The following is a 22,506-nucleotide window of genomic DNA, read 5'->3' on the forward strand; positions in this document are numbered from 1 at the left end:
ACCGCTACCCCTGGCGGTAGTACCGCTGGGGTCCTGGCGGTAGTACCGCTACCCCTGGCGGTAGTACCGCTGGCGTCCTGGCGGTAGTACCGCTACCCTGGCGGTAGTACCGCTACCCTGGCGGTAGTACCGCTGCAAATGTCACAACGCGGCTTAGGATAAGAGAGGAACTCGGGCACATGACAAGTAAGTAAAAAAGAGATGGCATCCAAGAAAATGTACTGACTTGTCATTGTATATCCTTCCTTCTATACGTAATAAAGGATGGAGGAGCGGTGGCCGAGGCCACCTATGTTTGAGATAATGGTATGACACCGCGAAGAATTATCCTTGGGTTCATGACCAATGCTCGTCTTTGAAGCACAAGTGCCATTTGACAATGGCTAAAGTGAAAGACTAGATTGATTTACGCATAATGGGGGGAGGGAAAGTTCATTGAGAGAACAACACTCCCCCTATGTCCATGCCTACATCTAGACCAAGATGGAATGCAAAGAGAGGTGCAGTATGCCTAGTTTCAATCCACATTACTTGAATCAATGATATTTAGCTCATGCCTTAACTCCCGGAACCTTGCTTCATCTAGAGGCTTAGTGAAAATATCTGCAAGTTGCTCTTCAGTGTGGATGAAGTGAACCTCAATATCACCTAGCTTGATATGTTCACGAATGAAGTGATGACGAATATCAATATGTTTGGTTTTGCTATGTTGCACTGGATTGAGGGAAATCTTGATGGCGCTTTGATTGTCACATAGAAGAGGCACTTTGTCACAAGTGACACCATAATCCTTTAAAGTTTGCCTCATCCATAGCAATTGTGCACAACAACTTGCAGCTGCCACATACTCAGCTTCGGTGGATGATAAGGAGACGCAGTTCTGCTTCTTTGAAGACCAACATACCAAAGAGCGACCAAGGAATTGGCATCCTCCAGACGTTGACTTCCTCTCCACACAATCTCCAGCCCAATCTGAGTCAGAATAGCCAACTAGATTGAAGTTTGCTCCTTTGGGATACCAGAGGCCAAAGTTTGGGGTATGAGCCAAATATCGAAAGATTCGTTTGACAGCCATGTAATGACTTTCTTTTGGTGCGGATTGAAACCGTGCACATATCCCTACACTCAACATAATATCCGGTCTAGATGCACAGAGGTAAAGGAGGGATCCAATCATGGAGCGGTATACCTTTTGATCCACTGCTTTACCATTGGGATCACTGTCAAGCTTGCATCTGGTTGGCATGGGGAACTTGACCGATTTGGCATCTTCGAGCTCGAACCGTTTGAGCATGTCTTGAGTGTACTTGGCTTGTTTGATGAATGTCCCTTCTAGACCTTGTTTAATCTCGAAACCGAGGAAGAACTTCAACTCTCCCATCATGGACATCTCAAACTTCTCAGTCATTAGTGCAGCAAATTTCTTCATTGAATGAAATGTTAGGAGAGCCAAAGATAATATCATCAACATATAGTTGGCATATGAACAAATCCCCTTTAACCCTCTTAGTAAAAAGAGTGGGATCAATCTTCCCAATTTCAAACCCACGATCTTGTAACAACTCAGTAAGATACTCATACCACGCGCGTGGGGCTTGTTTAAGGCCATAGAGTGCCTTATTGAGTTTGTACACATGATTGGGGAGCTTGGGACGTTCGAATCCCGGGGGTTGTTTGACATAGACCAACTCATTCAAAGGACATTAAGAAATGCACTTTTCACATCCATTTGCTGTAATTTGAAGTTATGATGAGAAGCAAATGCAAGTAACATGCGAATAGATTCTAGACGAGCAACAGGGGCAAAGGTTTCACCGTAGTCGATACCCTCGACTTGGGAGTAGCCTTGAGCCACCAATCTTGCCTTGTTTCGAATCACAATTCCATTTGCATCTTGCTTGTTCTTGAATATCCATTTGGTCCCGATGACATTATGTTCCTCCGTTGGCCGAGGCACTAAATCCCAGACTTGGTTGCGCTCGAAGTTGTTAAGTTCTTCGTGCATGGCCATAAGCCAATCCTCATCATCGAGCGCTTCCTGTACCTGTTGAGGTTCACAATACGAGACAAACGCATGATGCTCACAATAATTCCAAAGCTGTTGACGGGTGGATACTCCCCTTTTTAAACTGCCAAGAACATTCTTCATAAGATGTGACTTGACTCTCAGCTTGTTCGCATTCTTGGCTGCTCGACGCTCCAAGAGTTCTTCATTAGATAACGGGGGAGCATCGACTTGTTTCTTTTGTTTGCCCTTGCATCTTGAGCCGGTTGTTGGAGCTCCAGACGGGAATTGTGAGACAGTCTCCTGATCATCTTGTCCTTCGACTTGATGAGGTTCACTAGTTTGATCTTGTATTAGTGGTTGCTCTTGATCTTGATCCTGTGCTTCTACTTGTTCTGAATCTCGGGGTTGCACTTGATCTTGATCATGAGTAGGTTCGGGGTCTTGGGGTAGTGCTTGAATATCATGGGGCACATCACCATTGTTAGGCAATTGATCTTGACCGAGAGCTTGATCAACTTGTTGAGAGTCTTCTCTTTGTTCATCGGAAGCGTGTGGGGCTTGTGGGGGTGATGGCTCCACTTGAGTAGAGCATTGTCCTTCTCCTTCGGCCACAAGGGGTTCCTCAATGGGGACTATTTGACCAATCCCCATTCTTCTTATGGCTTCGGGAGGAATTTCATCACCTATATCACAAAGACCACTTTGCTCCACTTGGGAGCCACTATTTTCGTCAAACTCTACGTTACACGTCTCCTCAATTAGTCCGGTGGACTTGTTGAGGACACGGTAAGCATGAGAGTTTGTAGCATAACCAACAAAGATACCCTCATGTGTTCTAGAATCAAATTTAGCTAACCGAGCTCCCTTTTTGAGAATGAAACACTTACAACCGAATACCCGGAAGTACTTGAGATTGGGTTTGTTTCCAGTTAGAATCTCATACGGAGTCTTGTTCAAGCCGTTGCGGATGTAGAGCCGATTGGACGCATGACATGCTGTGTTGATGGCCTCTGCCCAGAAGTTGTATGGAGATTTGAATTCTGCCATCATTGTTCTTGCAGCGTCTATCAAGGTCCGGTTCTTCCTTTCTGCCATGCCGTTTTGCTGAGGGGTATATGGTGCAGAATATTGGTGCTTTATTCCCTCATCACCTAGAAACTCATCTAGGGTGTAGTTCTTGAACTCGGTGCCGTTGTCACTCCTAATCATCAAGATCTTTGCTTCATGTTGATGTTGCGCTTCATTAGCAAAGTTGATGACCGTTTGTTGAGTTTCACTCTTCCTTTTAAAGAAATATACCCAGGTATATCTTGAGTAGTCGTCAACAATCACTAAGCAATATTTTCTGCCTCCAAGACTATCAAATGTTGGAGGACCAAACAGATCCATATGGAGAAGTTCCAATGGCCTCTTAGTGTAGATAAGAGTCGTTGGACGATGAGCAATTTCATGAATTTTTCCTTCAATGCAAGCACTGCAAACACAATCTTTAGCAAAGCTCACATTTGTTAGTCCACGAACATGGTCCCCTGTCAGAAGACTTTGCAAAGATCTCATATTGACATGAGCTAAACGGCGATGCCAAAGCCAGCCCACGTCAACTTTAGCCATTAAACATGTCGCAGTCTTAGTGGGTCGCTTTGAGAAGTTCACCACATAGAGACCATTTTCGACATGTCCAACATAGGCTACTTTAAGAGTCTTGCTCCTTAGGAGGACCTCAGTGTCAATATTAAAGAATGTGGAAAACCCCATGATTGCAAGTTGACGAACCGAAAGTAAATTGTAGGCAAGTGACTCAACAAGCATGACCTTCTCAATAGATAAATCTTGAGAGACGACCACCTTACCAAATCCCAATACCTTCGACGAGGATGCATCGGCGAATTGGACATGGATGGGCAGAGATGGAGAAGGATGCACATCCACCACTAAGTCCTTGCTTCCGGTCATATGATTTGTTGCTCCACTATCGAGCAACCATGACACCCCACCGGAAGCAAACTCCTGCAATAGATCAAGGCTTGGTTTTAGGTACCCATTTTTTAATGGGTCCTTTCATGTTAGAGACAAGGGTCTTAGGAACCCAGATAGCCCATTCAATATCTTCATTGTAGGAACCAACAAATCTGGCATAAACATGCCCATCACTAGCACAACATAAAACATAAGAAGAGTTGAGTTTGCCGGCTGTGTTAGTAGGAACGGTTTTGCCCTTCTTGGGGTTCCCATAGTCCACCTTGTTCCTGTTCACCTTCTGAGTCCCCTCACCCTCTTTGACAAAGATGTCCATGAGGGTGAGAGATCGTTTGTTCTTGTTCTTCCTTTTACCTTTTGACTTGGAGGTAAGTCCAAGTCCTTCCTTTCCTACAACACCCTTTTGAGTGCTCAAGAGATCGTTCAGACTCTTCTCACCTTGTCTGCATGCCACAAGGCCCTTCTCAAGTTTCTCCTTTAACTTGGCATTTTCCTCCACAAGGTGAACATGCTCACAACAGGGGTTAGTTGCACAAGTATTATCAATTAACACAAAGGGAGGACAAGTAGAGATCTCCTTGGTAAGCTTTGCTTGGAGTTGATCATGAGACTCTTTCAGAGAGAAATGAACACCTTTCAAGGCTTTGTAGGCCTTGTCAAGTATGTCAAACTCTTCTTTGAGTCTGTCACGGCCAACCTCAAGAGCATACTTTTCAGATTTAAGCATGCGAGTAAGAACAACATCATGATCTAGTTTCTTTTGCATTTTAGCGCAGTCATCGTTATATGACTCCTCAAGAGCCAAACGAAGAGTGCGCTCTTCTTCTAGAGCACTAGATCATTCGGCAATTTCATCGGCATAGTCACGACTATGTCCCTGAAGCTCGGAGATGGTCTCCTCATGAGACTCAATGAGGTCAGTGGCCTCACCTAGTTGTTCCAAGAGAGCAACAAAGTGCTTCTTGGGTTCTCCCTTAATAGTGCACAGAAACTTATCAAGATCATGCTCATTAAGTTCTCCAACATCACTATCTTCAACACAATTTAACAATGAAGGAGCAGAAGCAATGTTGGTCTTAATGATGGGAGTTACCTGACTGGTACCTTTTGCATGAGGCACTTGGTGATGTGGTTCTCGTTGGGGGCGTTGAAGAGAGACACTTTCTGGGAAGAGGTAGTGGCAATAGCAACAGTCGCCGTTGTCACTGTATCATCATCATCACCATCATCATCGGAAGGATACTCCTCCAGGGCCACCATCCCTTTTGGGTGAGGTTTCTTCACAAAGTTGTTCTTGATAGGAAATGATTTGGTTTTATCTTTGCGAATGAGCTTGCCTCCGTTGTCTTCCCTTTTCTCATAGGGACATTCTGCCACGAAGTGACTCACGTTGCCACAGTTATAACATGTCCTTACTCGTTGTTTGGGTTTGAATCCACTCGAGTTGTTCTTGGTGAAGGTGGGTCTTGAGTTCCTTTTATTTCCCCAGAATTGCCTTGATGCAAGAGCCATGTGCTCATGATAAGCATACTTTGTGTCTTCAGGGCAGCTCTCCTCTTCCTCATCTTCTTCTTCTTCTTCAAGCATTGCTCTTGCTTTCAACGCAAGGTTGGGTGAAGTTGTCTTTGATCGAACACGAGCAAGTGCATTATCGGCTGTTTCGTTCATGATTGTCATTGCAATGAACTCATCCAACACTTCACTGGAAGACAAGGAGTGGAAGTCTGGCCGCTGACGAATGACAGATGACATGGCTTTATTGAAAGGCATGATGGCTTTGAGAAACTTGCGCTGGACCCATGTATCATCCACATCCTTACTCCCATGATCTTTTAGTGCCACAGCAATAGCAGTCACCCTCCGATAGAGATCACGAGGGTCCTCGTCTTCCTTCATCACAAACTCATCGGCCTTATCAAGTATCACTTCATAGTTGGATTGTTGAATACTTGAGCTTCCCTTGTACAACACCATAATATGCTCCCAACAATCCTTGGCCAATGTGAAGGGACGTAAGCGGGGAAGATCTTCAGGTGGCACAGCAGACTGGAGAATAAACAACGCAGAGTGATTATATTGATTGTCTGCATCTTCTCTTGGAGTGAGGTTGCTTGGGTCATGGGGATAATATCCTTGCTCGATAATTCTCCACAAGTTTGTTGAGCTGTGATTCAAATGAGACTTAATAGAAAATACCCAGTTAGCAAAGTCACCTTTCACAAGTTTAGGAGGAGGACCAACCGGATTAAGACGAGGTGCGAGAACGGGTCCTCCATATGCCATGGGGGTGGAACAGAGGCATATGTTCCAGTCCCATCCTTTTCGTGAGGTGAAGCAGGTCGCATACCTTTAGCCGCTTCCTTAGAGGAGTTGGCCTCCGAATCGGAAATGGTGGGTTTAACCACTAAAGCCGGTTCAGGTGAACTTTTAAGACCATCAATTAATTCTTTAAGCATGGTTTTGACTTCGCTCGTCAAGGACGTCTTGAGGTCTGCCATAGCCGTATTCAAGTCGTCCCTTGTGACCGAAGTCAAGTCCATGTCCTCGGGTTGCCCACAGTTAACTTCCTCTCCGCCTTCCATACTCTTCGGGTGGTTAAACCCTTAATAAAGAGACGTGGCTCTGATACCAATTGAAAGGATCGATATGGTTGGCTAGAGGGGGGTGAATAGACAACGACCACTTTTTAATTAATCTTAGCAAGTTAAGGTAAACACTATATGGGTTCACAGATAATATGACAATGAGGTGAACCCTATAGAAGCTAACAATGAGAGCTATTAAGACAAGTAAGATATAGTCACAAGCATAAGCAAATACAAAGTAAAGGATAGAGATAACCACAAGTGGAACCGATGGAGACGACGATGTGTTACCGAAGTTCCTTCCCTTTGACAGGAAGTACGTCTCCGTTGGAGCGGTGTGGAGGCACAATGCTCCCCAAAAAGCCACTAAGGCCACCGTATTCTCCTCACGCCCTCGCACGATGCAAGGTACCGTGATTCCACTATAGGTGCCCTTGAAGGCGGCGACCGAACCTTTACAAACAAGGTTGGGGCAACTCCACACAAAGCTTGGAGGCTCCCAACTAAACCACGAAGCTTCACCACAATGGAATATGGCTTCAAGGTGACCTCAACCGTCTAGGATGCTCAAACACCCAAGAGTAACAAGATCCGCAAGGGATTGGTGGGGGAATCGACTTTTCTCTTGGTGGAAGTGTGGATCTAGGCCTTCTCAACCAATCCCTAAAGAATCAACAAGTTTGATTGGCTAGGGAGAGAGATCGGGCACTTATGAGCTTGGGGAGCAACAACGGAGCTTAGAGAGGTAACAGATAGGGTTCCTCAGCTAGAAGAACCCTTTATATAGTGGGGGGAAAATTCAGACCGTTTTCCCACTCTCTGCCCGAGCTCCAGCGGTACTACCGTTGAACAGGAGCGGTACTACCGCCGCCTGGCGGTACTACCGCTGGATGCAGCGGTACTACCGCTGGGCCTCCAGCGGTACTACCGCTGCCACCAGCGGTACTACCGCTGGCCCCTTGGTAGTGCACAAACACTACTACCGCCGAGAAAGTCTTCGCAAAAGAGTCCGTCCACGAACTACCGCTAGGTAGGTGGGACAAAGCACCTGGAGCGGTACTACCGCTGACCAGGGGCGGTACTACCGCCAGCTAGCGGTACTACCGCTGGCTGCAGCGGTACTACCGCTAGCAGTCCAGCGGTACTACCGCTGGGGACCATTTTGCAGAGAGCTAAAGACAAATAGGCGAGGGCCGCTCCAAAGATAAGGAAAGGGAGAATGTGAAGTGTGCGTGTGTAAAGATAGATTCCACCCAAACCTTTCCACTACGGATCCCCTCTTAATAGTACGGCTTTCCTATGACTCAAATAAATAGAATCGTAGAGAGCGTCGTGCTTCCGCTCCATGAGAGAGGAGACGAGTCGTCTTGTGCCGTTGATGTGTGTTATTTCAAACTTTGACACACACGGTTAGTCCTGTACGGTACTGTCATCAATCACCAAAATTACTTAGGCATAAACTATGCCCCAACACACACCACTCACCACCGCGGCCAACCTCAACCATCACTGTTATCGATCTCAACCCACCCGCCTCCACGACCGTACCTATGCCCGCTTGCTGCCCCCGTTTCGGTGCTCGAGCACAGCTTTTGGATCAAATCAACGCGACAGCTACAGTAACTGGGGATGATGCGTCTGCTCGATGCAGAACGGCGGCGGCGCGACGGAGCGAAGTACTTATAGGTGGAGGCGGGCCTCCATGGCTCACACGGGGAACTCCGAGGTTATGGCGCGGCAACGGCGACTCCTTATGGCCAGATAGAGGCGCCTAACACTTACTCCCCTCATCGTATCCCCTCCTCCGGCAGGAACTCATCATCTGATGAGATCCCCTCCCCATGCCTCCAACCGTGTGCCAAGCACCGGCAAGAAATTTTGTTTTGTGGGGATTTGTTTGCTGATGAATGAATGTGTTGAATGTAAGATTGTATTGTTGTAGAGACAGAGAATGAAACACCACCTTCAGTTTGTCATTTGATCCTACATTCTCTACCCCATGAGTGAAATAAGATAACAGTCCATTGATCAATTCACGTAGCCTCTTTGTTTTGCTTTGCTTGTCCCGCTCAATTTCTCATCATGGTGTAATTAACAATGGATGGGTTGATTTCTCAACAAAATAGGATAGGACTGACTACGTTAGTTAGTTAGCTTATTATTTTAATAAATTAAAATGATTATAAAAATACTAAAAGCGTGTGGTATTTTTTTTCTCCCGTTGCAACGCATGGGCCCTTTTGCTAGTTATACTAACCCATCTCACGAAGTTCCATTAAGTTTTGTGTGATTTAAGTTTTCAAGTTTTGGGTGAGATACCGATATGAGGAGAATAAGGAGTAGAAGGACACTAAGCTTGGGGATTCCCAAGGCACCCCCAAGTTAATATTTAAGGAAGACCCAAGTGTCTAAGCTTGGGGATTCTCCGAAAGGCATCCCCTCTTTCGTCTTCAACATTATCGGTATATCTTACTTGGAGCTATATTTTATTTCGTCACATAATATGAGTTTTGCTTGGAGCGTTATTTTATTTTGTTTTTCTCTATTAGATGTTATTTATAATCTTGCTTTTCAATAAAAAGTTCCAAGAATTGCCTTTAGAATGCTTGAATTGCATGTGTGATTTGTGATGTATAAAAACAGAAATTATTGCTATAGTATTTTAATTATGTAATTTTACTAGAACGTGGAAAGTTTATAAAAAATTTACACAGCAGGATCATACAAATTCTTTATCATGTTCTAAATTTTTGTAATTTATGGAGATACATAAGTACACTGTTTTAATAAATTGCTACAGACTGTCCTGTTTAGACAAATTGGTGTCATAGTTTTTTTATATACTTCTTCTATAGTTTTCATGACTTATATTTGTAGATATAATTTTTGGAAATGATAGTATAAAGTAGATAATGTTTGAAAATTATTATGCAACTTGTCTTGGCAGTACATGAAGTGTTGATTTATTCTTATGTGTACTAACCTATCTCAGGAGTTCTTTTCAAATTTTGTGTGGATGAAGTTTTTGAGACATAGGTGAAACCGGGACATGAGAGGATTGAACGAGATACAAAAGCTCAATCTTGGGGATGCCCAAGGAACCCCAAGACAATATTACAAAAAGTCTCAAGCATCTAAGCTTGGGGATGCTACGCATCCCACCCCTCTTCGTCAACTATCGGTTAGCCTATGTTGAGCCTAAATTTTTATTCGTTCAAATGATATATGCTATTTTTGAAGTGTTATTTTAGTTTTGTTTGCTGTTTGAATAAAATATCAAGATCCAAAAATCTTTACTGAGAGAGAGTCCTCATATAGCTATTTAATTGTTTGACTACTCATTGATCTTCACTTATATCTTTTGAGAGTAGTTTGATGTTTACTCTTGTGCTTCACTTATATCCTAAGAGTAGAACATTGAATGAATTGAATATCATAAATGTGAAATTATATATATGCTTCATATGCTTATCCCATGGGGAGTAGTGACTTCATATACTAGAAGTATAAGCGGTAAAATTTATTGGAAGTTAGCAAACATAACATCGGTCATTTAAGCGATTCATGAAAGAACATTGAACGAAGAGAGGTTTCACATATAGATATACTACCTTGGACATCTTCTATGATTGTGAGCCCCACTAATTATTTTCAAACTTGATCAAGTAGTTGACGTTGGACAAGGAAGACAACTTAATGGTTATGTTTGTTTATATTTACATAGCAGTTATATTGTCATGGATCCTCTAACATGTGGTGCTTGTTTAGAATCTTTTGCTAGCCAAAACTTCGTACTAAGTAGATACTACTTGTGCATCCAAATCCTTGAACCTAGTTTCTTGCCATGAGAGTCCACCATATCTACCTATGGATTGAATAAGATCCTTCAAGTAAGTTGTCATTGGTGCAAAAAGCAATAAAAAATGCTCCTAAATATGTATGATCTTTTATTGGAAGGGAAAATAAGCTTTGTACAAACTTGAGATGGTGAAGAAATAAAAGTGATGGACTGCATAATAAAGGTTGCCATCGCAAGGGGCAATATAAAGTGACATTCCTTTTCATTAACAGATTGTACATCCAAAAATAAAAAGCGCATGACAACCTCTACTTCCCTCTGCAAAGGGCCTATCTTTTGTTTTTCATGTCCAGTAAACTTCTTATTCCAATCTATTAATTCCTTAGTTGGGAAGCATCATGTGGTGGGGAAAGATCCACACACATATATCCAATTGAATCTAGGTGATCATGATTCATTATATGTTGACATCATGCCCAAGATAAATAAGTTGGGAGGCGAATTTTTAAGCCCCTATCTTCCTTATGTTTGACTGAAATTGTCTGTTCTAAAAATATACTTGTGTCAGCAATCATGGAAGACTAAATGATAGCTGAGTATGTGAAATTTGCTGAACCGAAGTTCTTACATAGACCCTTCCTAAAAATAAGATAAAGTGTAACTGTTTGATGACTGAAAACATAGTTTGCTACTTTTCAAGAAAGTTTAAGGTCTATACTTTGACATGTCAATAACTTGCTACTCGATCTTGAGAAGCTTTATGAGAAATACTTGTTGGTTATGATGCTAGAAAAATGGCTGGAATTATTCTTGATCAATATTATACATTATGCTAGCATTCACACTTCACAAATTATTTCTTTTATTAATTACCTACTCGAGGACGAGTAGGAATTAAGCTTGGGGATGCTGATACGCCTCCAACGTATCGATAATTTATGAAGTATTCATGCCATATTTGCCTATGTTAAAAATAACTTTATATGGTATTGATATACTTTATATGATTTATTTGGAACTAACCCGTACTGACACTGTTTTCAGCAGAATTACCGTGATGTTGTTTTTGTGCAGAAAATAAAAGTTTCCGAAATCGCCCGAAACATTTTTATGATTTTTTGTGGAACATGTGAGCAACGTTCGAGCGAAGAACCACCTGAGAAGGGATGCACGGAGGCACAAGCCAACCGGGCGCGACCCGGGCCTTGGCCACGCCATGATGGCTTGTGGGGCCCTAAAAAATATGAACGGATGAAATGAGTCACCAAGTTGGAGTTGCCCTAATATATTCTCAAACGGCCTTGGCCGCCTGGGCATGCCACAACGTAACCGTGTTGCACCCGTGGTGGTATGTACTTCTTTTGTTTTTAAATAGAAGTCATTTTTACTACGGATTATGAACGAATATATATACATATTTTAGAATATAGATTTACTCATTTTGTTTCGTATATAGTTTTTTTAGTAAAATCTTTTAAAAGACTTACATTTAGGAACGAAGGGAGTATCATTCTTGTGTTTGACGGCTACTAGTATGATGATGATTTCCCTAAAAAAAAGGTTGTCCCCGCAAAAAAATAAAAAGTGATCATGAGTGTGATTCTACTTGGTGACATGAAAAAACATTAACTAAGAGCAACTCTAGCAGACCCCGTATAAGTGGTCAAAACCGTAAAAAAAATTACGTTTTACAATTTTAGTCATAAAAAGTGTGCAGAACAGAAACCGTAAAAGTGGTCTAACCCGTACATTTTTTAAGGGGCATGAAAAAGCCACACCCGAAACCCTTATTTTTAAAGGTTAGAAGGCTGATTCTAGGGGGTCGTATACCGGTCAAACCTCGTGAAAGCAAACACGTCGCCGCGAAGTTTGCCGAAATCCGCCCTAAACTCGTTGGAATTCATCATCGCACACCGAAAAATGCCGCTAGACGCCACAATCGATCGTTGCCGGTTTGAATTGGACGAACTCGACTTCGCCGTGGCCTCCATGACCTCAGGCTGGCTGGCGGAATCCTCCCGGCACGACTGATGAAGGGGCACGACTCGACCGACGCGCTGGCAACCGAGCATGACAGTGCCGGCGGGAGACGGGGCATGGCCGGCCGACGAGGCTGGGCGCGGCCGGCGTGGTGATGCGGTGCAAACAACGGGGACGGAGCGCGTCCGACGAGCGATGGGGCATGGCCGACCGGCGACGGGACGCGGCCGACATGGCTGGCTGAAGGAAGGGGCAGCGGCCGCTGGACTGGAGGAAGGAGCTTTTTATCCTTGTTTTACAGTTTCTATTTAGCCGTAGCTAAAATGGACTCTTAAAATACTTTTTTTAACCCGTATTCCAGTTTTACATTTTGCATTTTTAAGGAGTCTGCTCTAAGCCTAGCACTTGGCTACACAGAACTTGGAAGAGAGTGCTAATGTAGAAGACAAAGTGAGAGCTCAACCAGCTCACGATTTTCTTTCTCGAAACACGGCAATTTGTCTACTCCCTCTGTTCCTAAATATAGGTTGTTGGGGAGTTTTTTCGACCAGGTGAAAAGTAAGGAAATTACATTGCTACCCTCGCTTAATTCTAATCGGCCACTTCCAGGTTGTCTTCCACCTCCGCCCAGCCCTCACTCCGTCCCCACCTCCGTGGCTCCGTCCAGTCCTCACCTCTGTGGCTCCGCCCAACCCTCACCTCCGTCGCCGTGCTCCTCCATTGCCGTGCTCCTCCGCCCCCAACCTTCTGCCACATCAAGCAGTAACAAACTCGACAATCTGCGGGCCCTGTCAATCCTTCATCCAATTCCATGCCCGATTGAGCAAGCAAATAAAGCTAAAGCGGGGTGGCGTAGACCTGGGTGGAGAGTCCGAGGTGGACGGCGACGGCGCGCGCGACGACAACATCGCCGAGGGAGGCGCTGTGGAAGTGGTTGATGGCAAGGAGAGCAAATGAAGTGTGAGCGAGCAGTGAAGTGTGAGCAAGGGTAGTTTGGGAAAGTGAAAGAAAATTGTAACATGCCAGAAGTTGAACTACGAATGCCCACCGAGGGAGTACGTCTTGGCCAGCAGGCCAATACAATTTCCTTCAAAAACGGATAAATAGAAATAAGCATATCTCGTAACCAATCTTATCCGAAGTAAGATCCAATGTAGGACCATTCCCGATGTTTGTTAGATTATGAAACATGTCTCAATCGACATTATTTAACTACTAGCAAAAGACTCGTGCGTTGCAACAGATTTTTTTTTTCATAATTTTTAATAAAAATGACCATATTTTACTGCATCACCAAGATACACTATCACTCTTAATTTCGTGAAATCATAAACAATTTAAAAATCATAACATTTTCTAAAAATCATGAACATATTTAAAATCATGAATACTTTTATCACTTATAGGTGATATTGACAATGGGTCAAGGTGACAATTAAGCCACAATTTTGCGAGATGGCCTTTGTGAAAAAAATAACATGTTAAATTTGAAATTGAGGTTTGAAAGATATGAATATTTTTTTAAATACTTTAACCTGTAAAATATTTAAGGTTTGAGAAAAGGCTAGAAAAAATGGGGAGTTCCTTGGATCGAACACCGGTCTCCCGAACGGGATAGATACGACGTAGCCAACAGACTGGCAGAAGTTATGATTTATTAGTAGGCATAAAGGTTGATGAACCAAAAGCTAATGGAATAAAGGTTGATGAACCAGAAGCTAGCGGCGGCGATTTAAGGAAAAAAACTGAATCGTTTTCCACTTATTAATGACATTTGTGGTAATTTTCATCAACTTTAGGGGCAATGTTTATAACGCACGGGCAGGAGTTATCCTTGCTTTATTAGTAGGTATAGCAAATATACCCGTGCATTGCGACGGAAGAAAAAGTTGTCTCTCATACACACGCTCGACGACACCGACAAATCACTTAAATCTTTCACGGTGCTCTATGAAGAACAACATGATAAGTGGTTTTGTGCAGAAACATAAAAGTGGGACGATATTTTAAGTGTACCGAAGTTATGTCCAATTTATTAGACAACAAAAATATCTATCTAGTTGTCGGTATCAATTCACCTTTTTCGGCGTTCCTCAATCATAGTCAACAAATAGTGCATTAGATTGAAAATAGGAAAGTACACTCTAATACTCAATGATAACATGTGCATAAGAGCATCATTCCTGATTTGTTGATCTATGTGTTTGTAACTGTAACCAAAATCAAGACTTAATTTGGTTGCAAATATATTAGAACCTTCATTGAAAACAACCAATCTGAAAGCACATGCATAACGAATAGATATTTTTAAAACGCCCCATATAAAGAAAGGTATTAATTTAGGACGTAAACATAATTTTGAAAACAATTAACACGAAAGATAATATTATATTTGAAATCTACATGTTCTTTTAAGCTATTTCGTATATAACTTTCAAAATTTGGAGTTAGAGTTTAAAGGATATGAATATTATAAAAAAATTGAATATGCAAAAAACAGAAACGTTAAAAGAACAGTTTGACCTAAGTTGTAAGAGTTCAGCCCATCTAATAAAATGACACTTGGGCAAGGTAGAAAATGGGTGGGTGGGGAGTCGAACTTGGGTTATATGAATATTATAAAAAAATTGAATATGCAAAAAACAGAAACGTAAAAAAAACAGTTTGGCCCAAGTTGTAAGAGTTCAGCCCATCTAGTAAAATGACACTTGGGCAAGGTAGAAAATGGGTGGGTGGAGAGTTGAACTTGGGTTATCCGGGTGCACGTAGAAGGTTCAAGCCACTTTTGTTAGTCTCCACATGTGATATATAAAGGGGCCACCGCGTAAATGAACCAATAGCTTTGGGCCGCGACTTTTAAAAAAAAATCAAAGCGTTTTCTTTACTTATGGGTGGCACAATGGGTAATTTATGTCAACTTTGAAGGTAATATTAATGACGGACAGCAGAAGCACTAATTGCTTTATTAATAGGTAAAGATATCTTTTATATAATCCCAAAAATATATCAGTACCCTAATCACAATCCTGACAACCGGCAGCTATTGGTCTCGACAGGACCGAGGTAATTAACGAACGGACGGCTAAAAGTTTTGTCTTCGCCAGCATATAATAAAATACACGGGCTATATAATCAGAAAAATCCAATAAACAGATACTCTCTTCGTTCCTAAATATAAGTCATTTTAGAGATTTTGCTAGCGGACTACATACGGATGCATATAAACTTACTTTAGAGTATAGATTCACTCATTTTGCTCTGTATATAGTCGTTAATGAAATCTCTTAAAAGACTTATATTTAGAAACGGAGGGAGTAGAATGGATTGGACTGGATAGTCAGATGACAATATCGTTCATACTACACAGATTTCATCAAAAGGATAATGCACCCTGACGGAAGAATCAGGCACGAATAGTAACCAAGACAGTTGGACTGTTCCTGCAAAAAAAGATGATTAAACTCTACGTTTTAGCTCAAAGTTAAGCATGTGGTAATGGTAATTCTTCAGCCTTCAATGCAAATCCTTTCAAACAGTTACAGCTGTGTTACTTTTCTTCTCTAATTTTGATCCGGAGAAAACAAACGGCAACACATGAGAACAAACAGACCGACAGCTTAAGGAGGAATAGATAACTGCGACGAATAGAGAATTTGCAAGTGTTGCCAGGTGCATTGCTCTGGCAGCCAATATTATTTTGTGCGCTCAAGCATTCTATCAGTATAGCAAACATAAACCTTGAATCGAATTAAGAGAAACAGGTAGAGGGCAAACATGCTAATATGAAAAACCAGTCACCCCCTCATCAATTGTAGACTTGCAATCGTCATAAATTGCTGTCGCAAACTCATAGCTGGAGCTTTGTAGGGCATGATTCACTTGCTCTCCACGTCGTACAGTTCTGATCTGAAAGAAAATCAATGAGAACCGTATAAGCTTATTTTCATGAAGAAACTATATCTCTGAACTTGCGGACACGAACAAACCCAATTCATAAAACGTGGAAAGGCTCTGACAAATTTGACAAAAAACTGCATTTCCATAAGGAATAACACATTAACAAGTCCTTTAAAGTGGCCGACCATTTTTCCAATGCTATATTTGGAAGTAAGTGGCTAACCATTTTTCCAATGCTATATTTGGAAGTGGTCCAAAAATCAAAGCATTAGCAAACATCAAGGATTGGATTTGTGCATGACCAAATGACCCAGTGCAGTAGAGGTAACCATCAGCAGCACCATTGCAGACAAGTTTGCACAAGCAATAACCACAAGAAGGCTGAAGGCGCCTTTTTAGATGAAACAAATCCAATAAACATTACTCCCTCCGTGTCAAAATATATGACGTTCTAACGTTTTCAGTACAAATTTTGTCACGTTATAATATTTCTGATCTTTTCAAAACTGCCCTCCCACTTGCTCGCTCACTCGCCTCGCCAACTCGCTCGCTCACTAGCCTCGCCACCGCCAGCACCCCTCTCTCGCACGCGTCGCCAGCGCCTCTCCCTCACCCGTGCAGGAGATCTGGCAACAATTTCAAAGCTAGCGATCGGGAGGGTAACCTGGTCATTTGTCCAGATTTTCACCTGGTCGGAAATTTCCTTCAGCGTCATATTTTGGCACAAAGGGAGTATATGTTAATAACCATGAGCACTACTGTAGATTAACACCAAAATTCTTCTATGAGATGCATGGTATATTGGAGACTCTGAGACCATGTAGAACTACATATGAAGACTTCATAAGAGCATGAATTAGGAAAGTGCACACAGTCCATCAGTAACATCACTCGTACTACAAGATATATTCATTTGCATCAGAAGTAACAAAAATGACAGATAACTTGTGGACTCATCCACCCAATAACATGGATCATGTGAACATTGCTCTTCGCCAAATACATTACACCGCTAACATCTGACACTCCTTACAATACCACATCAAACAATGTCAAGCTTTCATGCAATCAAGGATAACGGATTATTTCGCATGAAGTGTGATGGGAGTTCTGGTGTGTACTACTGTTACCTTTTGAGCAGCGGTCATGAATCTAAGCATAATATCATACACTAATAGAACTTGGAAGAAACCATAACAAAAGCCAACCATGATTGTAGCAAGCAAACTATAACAGAAATTATCAAGCTCATGTTTCCATTAGAGAAATAATGCTTCAGGTGTTCAGTCGGGCATGGTTGGTTCATCGAATCACATCCCTTTCAGTTAATATGAAGGCAACCTAAAAATTTGCACTGTGCACCATATATCTTCTCATTTTTTCTTCTTATAATCATGGTCAAAGCACTATAAATATCTTCTCGTTTTTTTTTCAATAATTGTGGTCAAAGCAATAGAAATATTCTGTATATGGTGCCCACAATGCAGTTTCTTCACAAGCACCAGACAGACTGAAAATCAAAATATGATACTAGAACCGACAAAGGCAGATCCTCACATCAAATTATTATTTTTTCAATTTGCCACGCAGCATTTTATATTGAAGTAAATAGAGAATGACACGTTACATAGCTATCCTAGGCATATATACTACACTACATGTGGTTGAACGCTATAATAGCTTCCATGCCATATCCTCATGATATTAAAGCCTCTCCTAGTGGTCTCACCGATACCGACTATGCACTGAGACACACATCATGTAATCGAAATGACAGCCTCCTAATACACATTGACTAGCTAACAAATCAGCAAGAGAACAATCACTGCAGCTGGCAGTGCTCACCGATCATAGATAAATAACAATCACAGCTAGGACAGGTGAATAATAGACAGACAGAGGACGTACATGAGGTAGGTGCCATGTACGAATGCGCCGGCGAGGACGCCGTAGAAGAGGCGGTCCCTCCACACCGGGTTATGCCGCAGCCCGATCCTGACTGTTTCTCACGCAGGGACAGACAACCCTAGTTAGCAAACACGATCCGAACGAGGAATTGCGGCACGGGAATGCAGGGACGGGGAGGGGGGGATGCGTACTGAGGGGCAGAACGGGGGCGTAGATGAGCGGGAGCAGCATCAGCACCGGCGGCTTCCTCTGCGGCGGCGGCGGGCGCCTCGCCGACGGATCGCTGCTCCGAGACGACACGGGTACATGAGATCGATCGGTGAGCGGCGCTGGACTGGCGATCAAAATACAGAGACTGGGAGCGCGGGCACTTACTCGAGTTGCGAGGAGGAGGAGGAGGACGCCATGATCGGGGGACGGAGAAGGATCGAATCGAGCCGGAGGGGAAGGGGGTTTTGCTTCCTGTGTTCCGCCTTCCGCGCTGCTGGTTTTGGGAATCCGCGGTTTCCTAATGGTCTATTGTTATTACGTCGTAGCAGAACCGGTCACGTAAACACTGGTGTACGTTTTCCAGCAGCGTTTACGCTTCAAGAGGTCGTGTCACAGGCGGGCTCGGCGCTTCGGTTTTGCAACTAGTCCTTCTCCTCACCAGCTTAGATCAGGGGCGGCGGCGATGATGCTGAGGGCGCGGCGAGCGGCGGGGCCGCTTCTCCGCCTCGCCGACGCAGGCGCCGTTGGCGAGAGGATCTGCGGTGGCGCGCAGCCCGCACGCGCGGTGTTCGCCCGCGGGTTCCTGGATTTCTTGAAGGTAGGCGCTTCGGTCTGCTCTCTAGCTACTCCCTGCAACTGCAATCCATTAGAGCATTTATTTAGTCATTCTGTTTTCTCGTTGTGTTGGGGTGGACGGATGATCAGCCGTGGAGCAAGGAGAGCCCCGAGAATGCGGAGAAGAAGGCCAAGGCGAGGGCGAGGCTGTAAGGCTCTTCTACTCACATCATTTCTACTGGTTATATTGCTCTGCCGTACGGGTGCATTGTGTGATTGTTTAGTTCTGAACCTCTGATTGGTTGGTCTAGTGCAGTACTGATGAGATGAGCAGGGGGTACTTCCAGGACATCTCCGAGATCCGTAAGAACAATGGCAAGGTATATTTGACATCAATAATTTGGCACTCCATTTTATGAATAGTAAGCAATAACCGTTGGTGAGGTTGGATGATGGGCGACATGGATCCTCACATTGTAACTGGAATGGTGTAGATTGCGGCGGCGAATAAGATCATTATCCCAGAGGCCGCTGCCGTGAAGTTCCCTAATCTTGCTTTGGAGTCCCCTGCTGGCAGAGCATTGCAGCTGCCGCTTGTTGCGTCTCCTCCGCTAGGCGATAGTCATGGGGCTGATGGTACGGTGCCGGTGGTTCCTGTTGCGGCACTGGTGTGCCTTTCGTTTCGTGCAAGCTCGCAGGTTTGAGTGGCTGCAGCACATTTGGTGTACTGCTACATATTCTGTACTTACATCTGTAAATATGTGACATTACCTGTTGAACTTGGATGGTGATTCCATATTTAATTGAAAGTTTCTTTGGAAGTTAGAACACCATCGCAAATAACCGTATTAATTGCTTCAACTATTTCCCACGTTTTATTAGAAGTTTAGAGTGACTTTAAAGTTAGCACATGCCTTTGAGTTGCAGTCAAGCATCTCCAAAGAAAATGAAAAAGGAGAAGTAAATGATGCCAGTTGAGTTCATGCTTATGCAAATTAAAAGGATAGATGCTGTCAGATGTTATACATTCAACATGGTATTTAGATAATAACCAATTTAGCGCTGTTGTTTATGGCTGCTTATGGTTTGACGAGTTTAGTGGTAGATGAGCGCATATGTCCTGAGAACATTTTAGCTCAATTTTTAATTCACTCGGGCCTCTTGCATTTCCTGAGCCAAGCCAGGTTTAAGCTTATCCAGAAACGGTGTAACTTCAGCCCACCTGGGACTGGTAAACTATAACAAGTTGAAAGACGAGTGACATACTTCCCTTTTCTACGAGTATGGTCATGTTTCTTGGGCTCTGTTTTGTGTACTAAACCATACAAGGTTCATTGATCCAAAATCCACAATATGTTTCATTTGAATAACCTTTATTTCGAGTAGTGTTGATAATTACTGATTATTAGATAAAATTCATTCTGTTATTAGGAACTAATAGTTTCTAGGTAATAATGTTGTTGTCTGAGCTTAATGCAGTATAGAAATCACACCGTTCAGCTCCTTTGTGGAATATTTCCGAAAGTTGCATCCATTTGTCTTGCATATATTCGTTACATGCACCACCAAACAGATGTAGGAATAGGAGGATGTGCCAACAAAATTCCACTGTAACGTGCATGCTCACAACTCACCATTTCACCAAGCTGCAAAAATGTGTAGCCTCACATTTCTCTCTGTTACATGTATCCACTGTTAGAAATTACCATGCCAAGTTCACAAAAATACAGACAACAACATTAAGTTTCTCCTAGTTGAATTATGGGCAGCTGCACAAGAACATGTATATAGCGCAAATTCATGAATGGTTAAGTCATTCCCCACAAGTATAGAATTCTTAATTGACATACTGAGCTCTGGTTTCATCTTTTTACATTGTCAACTTGGATATATGCTCTTCAGGAACAAGGGATGTCCAATAGGGTGGTTCAGTAGCTGATTAGATTTTTTATTTTATTTTTGCTCAACAGAAAATGGCAGAGTCGTGGAGTCTACCTTTTCTTGATGCATTTGGTGCCACTAGAAAAGTTGAAGCATATGAGGTATTCTTACGTAATTATTCTCAGTTTATTACAAAGTATGTTTGTGATGTAAAGCCATGCAAATTGCCATTGACCTCTTTTTTCAATATACATGAGATGGTGCTTTATTTGTTTTTTCCAGAACTTCCATCAAATGTGTAATGTAACACCTTGTGAATTGAGTGAAATTATTCATTCTTCCTTTGGAATGGTCTTGAACAGCAAATATGTCATTTCTCTTTATGTTATTATTATCATTTATGATGTGCATTACCTTACTTCCTTTATTGTGATCTGATCTCTATTTTCTGGAGTCAGATGCGCTCATGTAGTCATTTTACATTCTTGCATCATGGTGTCTGCTAGAAGACTTTGTCTTGACTCGTCATTTGAAAATAAGTATTGATGACACCTACTGCTTTGGCGATAATTAAGTTAAGAGCTTCTGATGGGTTGAAGAAAAATGCCTTACATCATGCCAGGCTGCTAGCTGAAACGAAAACACTATGTTCTAGGTCTCGTTTATAGATTCGTGGCTGTTATCATCAAGTCCCTTGAGGCGTGCCTTCCTCAAGGCGATGAGGAAATCGAACAATCCACAAAGACATGCTGTCTATGCCTTCGGAGATCACTATGACTTCAGGAAGGAGCTTCAAATTGTAAACCTTCTTACCGGGTAATGTTTCCCTCCCCTTTAGACATTCAGTAAACTAGAAGCAGCGGGTCTAGTTATGACAAGGTTGTTCAATTCTGATACTGCAGGTACATATACCTGGTTGATCGCCTGGGTAGGATAAGATGGCAGGGCTTTGGAGCTGCGACGAAGGAAGAGTTGTCATCGCTAACAGCGTGTGCCTCCATCTTGTTAGATGAGAAATGAAATTAAAAGGCTTCTTGAACATTGGCCATTTTAGGCTGGAGAAATTTTGTTTCGTCGCTGTTTCAGCCGTTTCGGCCTTTCCCCCTCCCCCTTTCTTTCCTGCCCGAGGGACAGTTTTTCTCTGACAGATACAACATACTATATGGATTGGGTTGTTTTCTGCAATCCAGTCACATAATAGTGTATTGATGTAACAGAGTGGATTCTCAGCATGGATTGGATGCACCAGAAATAATCGAATTGAAACACTAGCCTTCTTGGATCAAATAGTGAAGTTGCTCGTCGCATCTCCTGCATTGAGTGTGATGTCGAACTTGTATAACTTTTGACTATTAAAATATTTAAAAATATTCAGATTTGTAATGTGACTATTATTTTCGGATTTATTATGTAAGGAACTTGCATAATGGATTCTATTTTTTGTCACATATACAACTAAAAGGTTTGATCAAATGTGTATGTTGGAGATTAAATTAAGGCCTGGTGGCAAACTTAGTCCTTATTTATGGGGAAAAACATCCAAGGCAGGATAGTTCTCTTAGTCGCTGGCTTTGTTTGTTCATCCACAACGGTCGTCTCGAATAGGTCGAACTTCAGTAAATTGCAAAAAACCACCATACGGAAATTGGATCCTTTCTTTTTGCAGAAATCAAAAAACATTTTCTGCATGATAGTTTGGAGAAAGC

The 22,506-nt window shown here is 42.6% G+C and overlaps 2 protein-coding genes across 3 annotated transcripts; one reads left to right on the forward strand and one right to left on the reverse strand.

Moving 5' to 3' along the window:
* Positions 1 to 15,966: 15,966 nt before the first annotated feature.
* LOC123426912 lies at positions 15,967 to 18,655 on the reverse strand. Its single transcript, XM_045110822.1, has 4 exons — positions 18,530 to 18,655; positions 18,346 to 18,437; positions 18,155 to 18,245; positions 15,967 to 16,255 (listed from the first exon to the last, which is right to left on the reverse strand). The coding sequence occupies exons 1-4, from the start codon at positions 18,559 to 18,561 to the stop codon at positions 16,225 to 16,227; spliced, it is 246 nt and encodes an 81-aa protein (XP_044966757.1). The 5' UTR covers positions 18,562 to 18,655; the 3' UTR covers positions 15,967 to 16,224.
* Positions 18,656 to 18,781: 126 nt separating this feature from the next.
* LOC123426897 (mitochondrial ATPase complex subunit ATP10) lies at positions 18,782 to 22,183 on the forward strand. 2 transcript variants are annotated; one of them, XM_045110803.1, is made up of 7 exons: positions 18,782 to 18,962; positions 19,070 to 19,128; positions 19,236 to 19,299; positions 19,414 to 19,617; positions 20,890 to 20,961; positions 21,456 to 21,616; positions 21,703 to 22,183. In XM_045110803.1, exons 1-7 carry the CDS (start codon positions 18,828 to 18,830, stop codon positions 21,818 to 21,820), a joined length of 813 nt encoding a protein of 270 aa, XP_044966738.1. In that variant the 5' UTR covers positions 18,782 to 18,827; the 3' UTR covers positions 21,821 to 22,183. The 2 variants fall into 2 exon arrangements, with proteins under 2 accessions (XP_044966738.1, XP_044966747.1); XM_045110812.1 differs by having other exon boundaries at positions 18,853 to 18,962; positions 19,231 to 19,299.
* Positions 22,184 to 22,506: the final 323 nt, after the last annotated feature.

Source organism: Hordeum vulgare, chromosome 1H (assembly GCF_904849725.1).
Source record: "Hordeum vulgare subsp. vulgare chromosome 1H, MorexV3_pseudomolecules_assembly, whole genome shotgun sequence".
NCBI lineage: Eukaryota > Viridiplantae > Streptophyta > Magnoliopsida > Poales > Poaceae > Hordeum > Hordeum vulgare.